The sequence below is a fragment of the Dermacentor andersoni genome, chromosome 2 (assembly GCF_023375885.2).
Source record: "Dermacentor andersoni chromosome 2, qqDerAnde1_hic_scaffold, whole genome shotgun sequence".
In the NCBI taxonomy this organism is placed as follows: domain Eukaryota; kingdom Metazoa; phylum Arthropoda; class Arachnida; order Ixodida; family Ixodidae; genus Dermacentor; species Dermacentor andersoni.
The window spans coordinates 202,957,606-202,971,424 of NC_092815.1; the positions used below are offsets into that span (position 1 = coordinate 202,957,606).

Here is a 13,819-nt window from a genome sequence, read left to right on the forward strand (position 1 = left end):
GCAGCATCACTTCGTCCACGAACAACATCGCATCTCGTAGGGTATCCCTCGTTGCCCAGTGGATACCTTCGCATGTAGGGACCGCCGTAAATTCAGAGGTTGATTCGCTGGTTTCAGGTTGCGCTCGCAATGAGTGTGGCTGCCCCAGAATTTTGCGCAGGCTTGATGACGCTCGTCTGCTAATTATTCGCCATTTCGTGAAGCAGCAACAGCAGTAACCCGACCAGCGTGCCACAGTGTAACGTTTCTACCTTGTGTTGGCGTTTGAGGCGTGCCTCTTCGCCCTAGAACACTGCTGATCAAGCAGAGCGTTGGCTGTGTTCTACTGTGTTAATATGTACACTGACAAGAATGTGTGGACATTCTGTCTTCTTTATCTTGCGGTTGTTGCAAGACAATTTAGTGCCTAATATTTGAGTGTCTGAATTTCATTACGCTGACTCCGCCAGCAACGGACTGTCATTTCTTGGCCAGCGGTGAACGACCCTGGATAAAAACCCGTGGAGGTTGCGCGTCTCGAGGTGATTAAGCTCATGGCACCCTCCTAAATTTTCAAGAGAAATTATCTTGGGTTCCCGTTTATAGCTTGTTTGTTTTGTTAGCGAGTGACAAGACCTCGGACATACTTCCTTCTTTTTTGTTTTAGAATTCCTTTAGCAGTATGACTTGCAGCGCCTGGCCAAGCTCAGTCTTTTTGCCTTGCTTTATTGTATCGCTTTATTGTTTGACATTTGTTTGCTCTTTTCTCTTCCTTTCCCTTCTTCCTAATCCATTTATGTGTTTCTGTCGTCTCCTTTCTAAGGAGTAGTTAGGCGTTGTGCCTCTTTCGGTGGCTCTCGCCAGCCTTCTCCTTACTTACCCTCTCCTCTCTTTCAAGTATATATTTATAGTAACAGACTCTTCCAAGTATATATTTGTTCTGACAGAAAACAATAATGATAATAATAATAACATACCTGACACATTGCTTCACTGTTGTCGCATCGGTCTGCATTTCGTGGCTTGTACTTCGTTTCTGAATCTTCTTAGGGATATGGTGACCGTCTCCTTTGGCTGGGATTGAGTGGGACTGGTTCGGAGCTTTGGTGTCCACCGCTGACGCGATCGCCTTTGTCGTCGGTAATTGAGTACGGGGGCAAACTTTCATCTATGATACAATAGTTTGGGGGAGCAGATTGGATGAGGGAACAAACGCGAGTTAATGACATCTTAGCTGAAATCAAGAAAAAGAAATGGGCATGGGCAGGACGTGTCATGAGGAGGGAAGATAACCGATGGTCATTAAGGGTTATGGACTGGATTCCAAGGGAAGGGACGCGTAGCAGGGGGCGACAGAAAGTTAGGTGGGCGGATGACATTAAGAAGTTTGCAGGGACAACATGGCCACAATTAGTACATGACCGGGGTCGTTGGAGAAGTATGGGAGAAGCCTTTGCCCTGCAGTGGGCGCCAGGCTGATGATGATGATGATGACAATAGTTGTGAAGACTGCATCTGCGGCGGGATTAATGAATGTTTCTGCCATTTAGGCGTTTTTCCCTGAATTTGATCAAACCTGTGTGGTAGAGTGGCTGCTTTTGTTTTCAAGTCTCCTCAGCACGATGAAGGTTGTACAGCACGAAAGTTAGCAGACCGGGGCTGTGCGCGCGACGTACACGCATTGTGTGAGTGGGCACCTGCACAAATCTTGTGTCTGAGGAGGTTGTTGTTGCGGTTTGATAAGTTGCCTTGAGGCTGACGTCTCAAACATTGCGTTGCCGATACCGCGTATTGCACAACGTATAGTCGCCATAGAAACCAAACAAATAGAATATTCACTTCTATGCAGAATTCTCTGCAGAATTCCAGAATTAACGAGCGCCGCAGAGACAGTGCTACTCCACTGTCATCCCATTGGAAGTGCGAGAATTGTCCTTTAGGAAAATGGCAACTTGTGCTCGTAGATACTGCTGCAACTCTTCAATAGACTGCTCGACAGGAACGTCCTAGGTTCTTCCGTGCTGTGTCCAGTATGCGTAAGGAAAGCGCTCTTCAATAATCACTCATAATTTGGAGATAGTGAGTAGACGATAGCAGAGGGTAAAGAGAGAACAAGCTAGTGCAAAGGCAAGGAGGTTAACCAGATGCTAGTTTCTCTTTTGCTACTCGGACCCGGGGTGGCGGTAATAGCGGTTGGAAATAGGTAAAAGATAGAGAGAAAAGGAGGAAGAGAAGGATGCGTATCCCACACAGTGTGGTAATCGATGTAGGTGGAGCTTTCTGTGCTGTTTGCTTTGAATGACGATAATCAGCGGTGATGTTGACGGCGATTATTTAATTTCTTCAACGTTTATTCGAAAATGAGAGTGTTTAGTTGCTATTAAACGTTACCTTGCATGTACCATTGCTGTTTGTCTGTGTAGTACACAGAACACACAGGGAGACGTGCTTGCTTGAGACGTTATGTGCCAAAGTCATTAACCTCTAAGAGGGTTGAGCATTGTAATATGCCCACATGGCATATTATTGGCACGCCGTAGTGATCGACTCCGGAATAATTTTTCGCCCTGGTGTTCATTACCGTGCGCCTAAATCTAAGTCAACGAGCTTTTTGCATTTTGCTCCCGTCGAAATGCGGCTGCGTCGGTCGAGATTAAACCCTCGACAATGAGCCATGCCACAGCCGCAAGGACACCGCCGTGGGCAGAGAATTGATTTGACGTGTGACCGCTTCCATATGTCGCCTAAACCCTACGGTGTTTTAATGTGGGTTGGGATTCAAGGGCAACGCGAGGTCATCCTTCAATAAAGAAATAAAAGACACGGACACATTAAGGCACACAGAAAAACAAACGAAACCGCTCGTCTGGTTGAGTCTGCACGCCTTGCGGACGGCCGTTACATTTTTTTTTTTTTGATCCAGCGGCCGTGCCTCGCGTCAGTTGTCCGCTTGACAAATTCGCATGATGTTTATTTTAAAATATTGCAGAAACGGTACCCTACCATAACTTCACTATGCTTTAATCACGGTGGTGTCTATAGTAGGAGCGTTTCCTTGCCTTCTCACGTTACCTTTCCCTCTCTACACCTCCCTCTCCAGTACGGGGGCACAGCCATCGAAGAGTGGCAAGGCTGTTATCACTTGTTTCACGACGAAGTCGGTTTTACTCATTCTCTGCCTTCTCTCCCTACATTCTGTCTACCTCCTCTGTGAACTTGCATGTTAGTAGAAATTTAAGCACTGCAGTTTCTGCAATGACCTTGCGAGGGGTCACGGATGATTACAGCGATCGAGACGCTAATGTGGTGACGCCTAGGGAGCCCCAGAGAGCATTGTGCACGTTAGACGCGATGTAAATGTATAAACGAGTTTCTCGCGTTGCCTTTCCTCTCTGCCACGCTACTGTCATGCATATACACGCCCTGAACCACCCCGCAACACGAGGTGCAAGACGGCAGCAATAGCAGCGGGATAGTCGAAGGAAGAAGCAAAGAAAGTGTTGCGTTAAAAATAACGGGAATGGGCAACAACAAAGCCATAGCGTTATTGCTGGGTACATGAGGCCGCATTCCTTGTGTAGGCCATGGTTGTTAACTTCTATTTTGCCAATGCACGACCGTCGCAGCTACAATATTGTTGTTGGCCTTCCAAAATATTGCTCCAGGTGGCGCTGATTTGAATTGCAAAATAGTGTTTTTGATAAAAGACGCGGACAAAGACAGGGAGGTACGGGAAACACAGCGCGCTTCTTCGGAAGCATCATCTAGCGCCAAAACCATTTCGCAATGCATAACCCACTTACCCTAACAACTTTCACTGCTTGGTTTGAAGACAGCTGGATTGCAGCAGCGCTTGCCTTGCAATTAACAACCGTCAAGGTCGCCTGCTCTCTGCCTTCTTCACTGTCCAGGCAAGTTTACTGTCTCTTCATACTGACGGATCATCTTCGGAGCCTGCTTTAATGAGGCTTCATATAAACATAAGGGCGATGATGGGTCACCGCTTCGTTGCCTACGTAAGTATCCAGGTAGGCAGCATGAAGCTTGTTTTAATGGCGCTCGCATGTGCGTTTACCATGTTCTGCGATGAGTCTTTTACGCAAACTTCAACGTCTCCCAGAAAAAGGCGTTCAAGAATCCACAGTTTGTTATATTTCCTGTGCGGACAGAACTGGCGAAACTATTTTTTACCTATATAGACGTTCATAGGTCTTATCTACCTGGCGCAACACAGCTACACAGATGTCTGTCACATCTTCCCTGCATTGGTCCAAATTGTTTCCACCAGGAGAAATGTAGTCTCTAGGAGTACGCAGGAATGACTGAAAAGTGTGCACTAAATTTATTGAGAACAGACTCAACTAGCATCCCTACTCAGCATACAAATCAAGTTCTATTATAGTCGCTATTGTCACAATGAAAAGCGTTAGAATGTACTCAGTGAAAGCAAAAGCAGCTACTCACTGTATATATTTCATAGAATACGTAACTCGCGGAAAATTTAAAATGCTGTTAATTCTCATCTTGGAAGTTGCGCAAGTGTTGTGGTGGCAAAACGTTGAAGTACGCAATGCACGCTTTAACTGCGAGAACCTGCAATGAATCCAATGCAAGTAGTTCTTTTGTTTTCTTAATGAGCTCTATGAAGATCTTTGTGATCTAGCATTCAACTACTCTTCACTCAACATCCGTCTTAGGAGCATTTGTAACGCGCCATTGCACGCCGTTGCGATGATCGACTAGCCACTGCAAGCTAAGCATGAGGAAGCAGACCAATCGGATCACTGGCACCACTCTCCCCAACCGGTTATCAGCTTCAGTGCGTTAGCTCAACCCCACTCAAACCCTCTCTACTTCTGCGCACTCGTCGCCTCTCAACAGCCAATTATAGAAGGAGAACTTGTCACAGTCGGCAATGTCACTCGCTTCGACGCAAAAGAAGTCTCCTCCTATAAACGGCAAAAACGTTTGATTAGGGTGTTCGAACTACCTTACGGTCTGCACCCATGCTAGCGTCAGCGGTTTTGGTAAATTTGTCGTGAGAAGTATGGAATAACCACACAGGGATAGCCGTACTTTATAGCTCCCCTACTTTGACTCTTACAAATTCGCCGTGATTGTTATCCTAAGACGGCATGGAGTTAACATAAAAGGTTGATAAGTGAACGTTTCCGAGCTCTGCCTCGTAACAGAGCTTTTCAATAAAACAAAGATGTGTTTGGTGTTCTGAACAAGCCTTCATTGAACAATGAAATTTGCAGCCCAGTTTTCGACAGACCTGTTCTTTTTGGTTAGACCTGTGCGAGGATAGCATGAATAGGTAGCCGCCATGGTCACGGTTTTTTAAGCGGACCAGCCATGTTGCCACGGGATCTCAGCAGCAGCAGCTTCCGCAACCTCTCAGGTTGGATGCGCTAGCAGTTCCACTTCTGGTGCCACATGCAAGTGAGCCAACCTCTTCTTCACCAGTTCTAGAGGCGATAGTCGTGCCGTTACAGGACCCTGCTCCAAGTGCGAAGCACAATTTAAATACTTGCAAAATGTGCGCGCTGAGAGTTCAGGACGTTGAGGGGAACAAAACTGAATATGGTGTCGTTGGACGGCATGCAACGGTGGCAGTGGCATTGGTAGTGTCGTTGGCTGTGGCGGTGGCAGTCGTTGGCAGTATGGGGTTCCGCCATAGGTGAGAGATCTACGAGGTAGGAACGACAACATAGGTTGTGAGCAAGGCGCAGCCATAGTGATGCCACAGTGTGAAATGGTGACCTGCCGCTAATTCTCGTGTATGACCGGGCTTGTCATGGCAAAGCGCCACTTGCGTGGAGTTAGCGAAAGTGTTGGTGGCTGATGTTGTTAACGTACAAGTGATTCTTGAGCCGAAGAATTTAGACGGCAATGCTACTCCTGCAACAAACTTGGGTAAGCCATGCATTCGTGGAAGGCGCGAGAAGAGGATCTCGGAACGTTCGCCTGCTGCTGCCTGCGAAGAAATCTCAAATGGCGATAGCATCAGGGTAGCGGCGGCCGCTGAAGGCATCGCGAAGGTTGTGCTTGTGTCGTCACCGTGCCTGCGAGAAGGCAATTTGCACCTACTGGGGTTTGTGGGAAGCTTCCGAATTGGTGATGAGTGAGGTGCCTACGAACGCAAAGCGGACGGCTTGCGCGAACGTACAAAGGAAGGTGAGCGGCGGGCCGTAGTGTAGCCGAAAGCGCTTGGGTTTGGTCCAGTAAATTCCTTGGAAAGAGCCGTCGCGCAGCTGCCCATGTAATGGGGAGGAGGCGGATGAACCGAGTAGAAGCTCGATCGGCACAGGTGGACGCAGGCGATGTGGGACAAGACGTGGAATTGCGCGATCGTTCAGATGGCAAGAGCTGTTGTGGCTGAGCGCTGAAGGTGGCGTAGTGATCGAGGATGGCTGCCCGCAAGTTCTCTTAGAAGTAGGAGCAGGGGTGTGGTAACTGGAGCCTCGAACGCAGCAGGAGCCTCGAACCTTGTTGATACTAAAGTGGCTGTCCATCTGGATGAACCAGATATCCAGCAGCTCGATGTAGAGTTCTCAGACACCTTACAACAGCGGTAAATCTGCCGCACCGTGTGAGGCTACGCCACTCTCGCCTTGGTAGAGTCACTGCGTTGACGCTGCCACGGCTGGACTCGGTCGTCCGGTGTCACCAATATGTGGGAGGCGGCGCGAAGAGGTAGCCGCTGTAGCCACGGTTCGTTTAAGCGGACTAGCTATGCTGCCATGCGATATTGGGAGTCGCAGCTGCCGCGGCCGCTCGCGTCGAGCGCGCTACCGTGTTCTCTTCTCGCGCCACATGCTCGTGAGCCGTTCTCTTGTTCACCGGCTTTGGAGGCGATAGTCGCACCGCTATAGACCTTTAAGCAGCCAACGCAAACAAAGGAGTAGCGCCTATACCCGTATACCACTTCACCTGTGTTACGATTTTCCATTTTTCTTCATTCCTTACAACTCACAGAGTACACTGCAGGGCTTAGGACAATTTACGATCCTTGTGAAGGGTCTACCTTAAAAAATCTATGGATAGTGCATATGTTATGGAATGGCAGTTGCGCACTTGCTGAATCAAACAGAATCACATTTACTTTCATAAAAAGCACCATAACGTTTTGTCACCAACAGAACGGCCCCACCTGTAGTTTCTCTACATTAGACAGCGCAAAACAATTTCGCTATATCTATGCTTAGCCTATGCACCTCTGAGCGAATATGATTTGAAACAATACAGAACATGAGATTAGTATAGTTACTACACTACTCATGCTGGAACATCCAGCTGAACGTTAAACAATGAGCAAACTAAACGATGCAGCGGGATATAAAGCGTAGCTGATGAATGTTTCTCGCAATGTAGTGAAGTAGCAGACGCATGTGCGTCAGAAAGGTGCAGTCCGTCAGATGAAGTGTCCAAAAAATGGCTGCGCTTACTGTTGTTACCGTGCGGAATCTCGTAAAGACTTGACATCACTTGCAGAAAACATCGGTCACGTGACGACCTCTTTAATGAGTCTAACCTTCTTATTTCTCGTTTAAAGAAGATAAGGCCTCGCTAAAAGTTCAGCTACCACTCTCCCCGGTAAACTATGGGCGTGCGTTCTAGAGTTCGTGACACAAAGTATGGATTCGCGGTGCCTTGACTGACTTAGTCAAGAATGCTTCACAAGAAATTAACGAATAGGCAGGGCACATATTTTACGTTTGGCGTGATTCACCAGTGAGCCTTCATTTCGATAAGTGGGGGGTGGGGGGGGGGCAGATACCAGTACAGAATGCGTACAAGACGTAGACGACCGCTCACGATGTTCCTCGCACTGCCACTAGAAATCTAAGAAAACGGCACTTCCTTCGACTCAACTAAGGCCACGAAGCACGCCGCACATAGACACCACAGCGAAGGATAATAATCTTGAAAGGTGATGCAGTGGAGGTTTAATTTCATTCACGGCGCAGTGATAGCAGGGTGAACCTGCACGCTCTTCTGCTGTGCCGGATTTGATCTGTTAGCCGTACATATGCTTCGTATACCACACCTCGCGCGCGCTTGTTGTGGTGTATACGTAAAACATGCAAAAACAGCTGGAGAATTAGCTACCGGATGTACAGGTGAAGGTGCAGTGGCATACGCAAAAGTAGTGGTGTTCCGTGCGCACTCAAGCTCAAAAGCCATCTTGTCATTAGGTCAGACATTGAGGCGCCCAAGAATAAAGCTCTTAAATTAGCTGATATGCCGGAAGGACGCGTCTTGTGCGATGAGTTGCAATACCAGATGACCATGGATATTTCGACATCAGGAGGGAGGTACGCCGCAGGGGCTCCTACCTAAATACGAGGGTACTTCAATAAAGGTTGGGACTGGCGCTATGAAACGTTTATTTTATTTTTTTTTTTAAATTATTCATCGCCCCTTCGATCTAATCCTATATGGTGCGCAGTAAGTGAAAGCACGCGACCCACCGGTTCTACCAGGCCGAGACAACAGGAGTGACGCCATCTTTCGCCTCCAATATCTTGACTACACCTGTTCAATCGCAAAGAAATGTAATTTTTTTTATCCGGAGTAACGTTATGAAGCCGGGGAATGCCGCATCTGCATTGTTGGAAGGGTAAGAGAATCGTTGCGATGCGTCGGTGAACGGTTGAAAAATGGCATTGCGTTGACATGAAACAAGGCGCAGATAACACACTGGATGCGATCTTTAGAAAGATGGCAAAAATTTCTTCATGTTTTTAGTCGAATAGCCTAAAGGCCAAGAGGGCATTAAATAGGAGGGGGGGGGGGGTTATTATGCAATCGTAATTAAGGTACAGCAACGCTAAAGAGGCCTAAAATTATACAATATTATAGTTATGATAGAAATGGAGCGTTTTGTAAACAAAGCAGGAGAGTGCTAAAAACGTCGTCTCACAATCAAAAGCTAGAGGAGTACTATAATAAACATCAATTTCATGCAAACAAAACAGATTAGGGTTTCTCATTGTCGACTCGATCCGGATTCATAAGCAATTCTGTATCAAAAGTTGATAAATTAGTAGGGGTGTCTACTTGGTCCGACAAGTCATTCCACCGTTTTACTGACTACACATATGTCCAATGTTTCAATCTCGTGGCAAAATTGGTTGTACTTTCAAAACACGATATCTGCGTCTAGATGCAATGTGGTGGAAACATATTCCCAGTTACAAGATCTCTGTCGCTTTTACACATCAAGTGAAAAAATGACAAACCAGATATCCTTCGTTGTGTTTCAAGGTTATAGAGACTAAGTCGCCACTCCTAACACTGGTGCGCTTCGATAAGATGAAGATTTAGATAAAGTGAACCCGGCTTCATTGTCCTACACAGCTTCAAGCGGGCTCGAAAGGGGAGTGCTATTGCGACGCCATATTATACGAGTGCATTGTAATGCTGACCTAATTGATGCAAAGTAGGCATGAACCTTCGTTTTCGAATTGTCAGACAAACGGCGCTTTGTCAGACCGAACTTTTTAAAATTCATATTATTAGTACTATGCCTCATATGAATATCCAAGATCAGATTCCATTTAACGTCCTTGTTCCATTCAATTCAATGTAATATAAGGCGAGAAGTGCACATACCCAGATGCTTAAATGACTATCTTTGCAATTGGGCTGTTGTTTTATGAATATGCATTCTGTGGAGTGTTGGTGAGCGTAGAAAACGTCACCAGCTTTATTTTATCATTGTTGGCTTGCGTTTCCTAGAGTTTTCATCAACTGTAGAAAATGCAACAGTGCCGTCGTGACGTAGCGGCTGAGGCCTTTCGCTGCTAGGGGATCAAATTTGCCGGCCATGGCGGCCGCATTTCGGCGGAGGGGGAATGCACAACGCGCCCGCATACCGGGCATTGGGAACATAATTAAGAAATCAGATGGTCAAAATTAATTCGGAGTTCCCCTAGACGGCGTGCCTCAATATGGTATCATGGTGTTGACGCGTAAGACACCGCAATTAGATAGTGTACATAACTCGCGTAAACAGATTAAATCGGCCTGTACGAGCAGTAGGTCAAGCTGGTTAGTTATTTGTCTGAATATCACACTGTCTTGGGCTCAAACTCGCGTGCTAGAAATAATGGTATTAGCACTGCCATCACTGCAAATTAGGAAGAAAAGTGGCTCTAATACTTACTTGAGTTCTGCTGTCTAGACTAGTTAGGAACGGTGTGGCACGTTATACGCCATGGCACTTAATGAGGAGCACAAACAATGACATCAGATTACCTGTGATAACCTTTTAGAAATAAATATTTTAGAGTATCAGTCTCAGTCGTTCTTGAACCTTTATACATGGTAACGGAGAAATGGTTTTGATCGGCATCCGCTACATTTAATTCAACAAGATTTGATGTAGAGAAAAGGTAAGTGTGCCGACTGTGTAGAAAGTTATTTCGTTACGTTAGCAAATATTTTACCAAACCTTGCTGAAATTTGAATATTTTAACAAATTTTTGTGCAGGTTCTACAACTGCGTAACTAAGAAAAACACAATAACACACTTTTGCAAGCTGCCCCTATTGATATATTTATACCGGAGAAGTTATTCCCTTGACGAAGTTTGCTCTTAATTGCTAACAGGTGTGTTCGAACTCGCATTCTGCATCCTTCGATTAGACAGATGCAAGAATATTTTTTGAGGTCTCAGAACTTTATTTCGTCTAATTGTAGAGCAGGCCTTCACGATTTATCTTAGGAATGTGCAGCGATGATGCCCATTTTTCAGAACTTGCGATGAGGTGAGGAAAAGACAATCATTTTTTAACGCACAAATTTGAAAACAGCTACAATATACTAGGCACAGCAATAAATATGTCAAGGAGGGCCAATCTAAAGAAATATTTTCGCCATTTATGTCTATGTGCAGCAGCTGTATGATTTACTTTATTTTTTCCAAGGAATTCGTTGCGGGTTTCTGAAGTCTCACCCTTCCGACTATCAAAACTGCTCTTATGCTCTTTAAGGGACACGAGTGGATGGCACGCTTAAGTAATTTTTTTATACTCAATGCTACTATGAGCACCCACAAAAAAAATCGGCAGAGTAAAAAGCACTAGGCGATATATGTTTCTTCTGCATAATCTTAGGCGCACCAGCGCAAATTTACAATTGTGCCAAAAATATTGCTATTATTGACTCGCCATATATTCTCTGTTAAATATTTTAGGGCTGGTGCCATAAATGAAGCATGCATGCAAACGAATTCTGAAGCGGTCTCTATCTATTGTAGATTGTAAGCGGAACAGCAGTTTTTAAATATGGCAATCTGACGCGTGCAAACAATTTGCCGGTATTGCAGGAAGTCGGTCGTGAAAAGCCTCTGAATGGAACTTTCTGAAAAAGAAGTAATGCAGGACGAAACAAAACTAAACGATAACTAGGCGAGGCCGAGCGCCAGTGATTGTTGATATCTCAGCATGAGGACATGGGTTTTATAATACTTTGCCGAGGGGGGGGGGGGGGGGGGGGTGCTAGGCGATTTTTTTCACTGATGTTACAGAAAAGTTGGACGGCCAACTGGTTGAAAAATCAGCAAAGCGATAGGCAGATGTCATCCGTCAATTCAATGACATGCACAAACCGGCGGAATATATTCAAAACCGAATAGCTCAATAAAGATACACCAACATGTAAAATAAGGAAAACGAACCCAGCGCTTAGTAACGTCCAATATTTATACGCTAGCACGAACATCTATCTTTACTTGCAATTATGACAGCGGAAAAATAAGTTAGCTGGACAGATCAGACGCCTAGAGCTCATCTTCGGACAATTTTGTGTTTTATTTTGCATTATTTGGCATTCATCAATCGCTCGTTGGAATCCACGCTCCCCCTATTGCTGAGATTGGCCGCTTGGCGGTAGGAATAATGCGAAATGTCTATTTCATCGAAAGCATCAAAACCCGGTAAGCTGTAATTGAAGTACCAGCAAAGGAAACTATCGATAGTTGCGGATCCATATAGAGTAGATAGGATATACAATACGATCCATTGAAAAAGATATTCATGTTTGCACAGATGCACACTCTAAGGTACACGTACGTTTTCTTCTTAGCGTTACAAGGTGTAGTGCTTAGGTAAAAAATGCTCTTTCAAGGAAGCCACGAACGTCGTCGATGACTGCGTATTCTCTGATAAAACATTTCAGATAAACTAGGGTGTATGGCAACAATAAACATGAAACACTCTCGAGAAATTACCTCTGCTGAGGTGTGGCCCCCTGGGGGCATAGACAGGTACCTCGGCAAACCCCTTACCGGCTTCTTGCATTTGTTCCTCCTCGAATGATCCCATGGGAGGGCGTTCAGATGCATGGTATCGGCGAAAGCCGCGCGACTTTTCCGGGAAGTTCAGGCAGCGGAGGGCGCAGCTTTGCTTTTGGAGGAGCGGCTGCAGGTGGGAGCCGCTTTCGTTTCCCGCGCGTCTCCGGAGCGAGCAATAGGCGAGAGAAGGCAGCGGGTAAGGGGGAATGAAACTCAATAAAGTAGGCACGGCTGGTGCGAGCATCGTCAGTCTCTAAGAAAGCTGTCGCAGCTTGTTTGCGCGCGTCGAGGCCTCTGGAGCGGACCCGCGACAGCAGCCTGCATTATATTTTATTGGACGCACGTGCAGCCAGATCGGCAAAGCCTGTGAAGACGACTTGGCGTGCCTGACAGTCATTTTAACGTAATCGACTGTTCCGAATCCCCTCACTTTCTTTTTCTATGATACCCGCGGTACCCGCCGAAAGCAGTGTATTGGCTTTGGTTCAAGCTTCGTTGCTACAGCCGGATCACACCAAACGCTGCCAAGCATTATATTTGGAATATACGCGGCCTTCAATCACCTATGAAGTATATCTGCCTGCGCGCGCGCGCGTGTGTGTGTGTGTGTGTGTGTGTGTGTGTGTGTGTGTGTGTATGTGTGTGTGTGTGTGTGTGTGTGTGTGTGCGTGCGTGTGTGCGTCTGTGCGTCTGTGCGTGTGTGTGCGTCTGTGCGTGTGTGTGCGTGTGTGCGTGTGTGCATGTGTGTGTGTGTGCGTGTGTGCATGTGTGCGTGTGTGCGTGTGTGTGTGTGCGTGTGTGTGTGTGCGTGTGTGTGTGTGTGTGTGTGTGTGTGTGTGTGTGTGTGTGTGTGTGTGTGTGTGTGTGTTTGCTTGCCCACACCTCTCTTTTTCGCTCGTTTCTCGATTGCACCACTCCCTATCGCAATTACCGGCACTACAGAGCTTTCCATCTTCATTCAGCTTGCGGCCACTAGAGGCACCAGCTGTTAATAAAGACAATTTCTACTATATACTGGACATCACGCGATGTGTTTCCACTCCTAGAAAGGGCAAACCTGCCCTTATGCGTGTAATGCGCGCCGATGGACGCGCCGCTGGTGGCGGCCTTGCGCAGTACGCTCGGGAAAGGAGCCAGCCACTCGCCGTAGTTCCCTGCGTCGTTGATCGTGCTTCTCTGTCTTATTCACATTTTCAGAGCAAAATAAAAGACACCCTTCGCATGTGTGTAATGGCCAAAAATTCCAGGAATGTCGAAGAATTTTTGCTCGGTGGAGGGCTCAAATAGCGGGAAAAACGTGCCGGCGATATGGCCCTGATCATTCCCCGCAAAGCCTCATCAGCGGGAGCAGCGGTAACAATGGATCACCGTCGTTCGGTGCGAAATCGGAGCGTTCGGTGCGTCGTTCGGAGCGCCCAGTAGAAGGAAGCGTTTCTTTACTAAAATTAGACGAACTCTTTTTATACGACAGGCCCAGGATCAGCACTCGCTTGCACATTTGAGCTTAATTGTCCCACGCATAATCAATTTCTCTCG

At 46.5% G+C, this 13,819-nt stretch overlaps 1 protein-coding gene across 3 annotated transcripts in view; it reads right to left on the reverse strand.

Moving 5' to 3' along the window:
• The window catches only part of LOC126540226 (chymotrypsin-like protease CTRL-1), a 139,154-nt gene extending 126,689 nt beyond the window's left edge, over positions 1 to 12,465 (reverse strand). For 2 of the 3 annotated variants that reach the window (XM_055075894.2, XM_050187024.3), the window contains exon 1: positions 12,278 to 12,464. In XM_055075894.2, the coding sequence (XP_054931869.1) occupies positions 12,278 to 12,334 (57 nt within the window). In that variant the 5' untranslated portion in view covers positions 12,335 to 12,464. Of the gene's footprint in view, positions 1 to 12,277 lie in introns of all 3 variants that reach the window. The other variant, XM_055075895.2, reaches the window with a different exon arrangement.
• Positions 12,466 to 13,819: the final 1,354 nt, after the last annotated feature.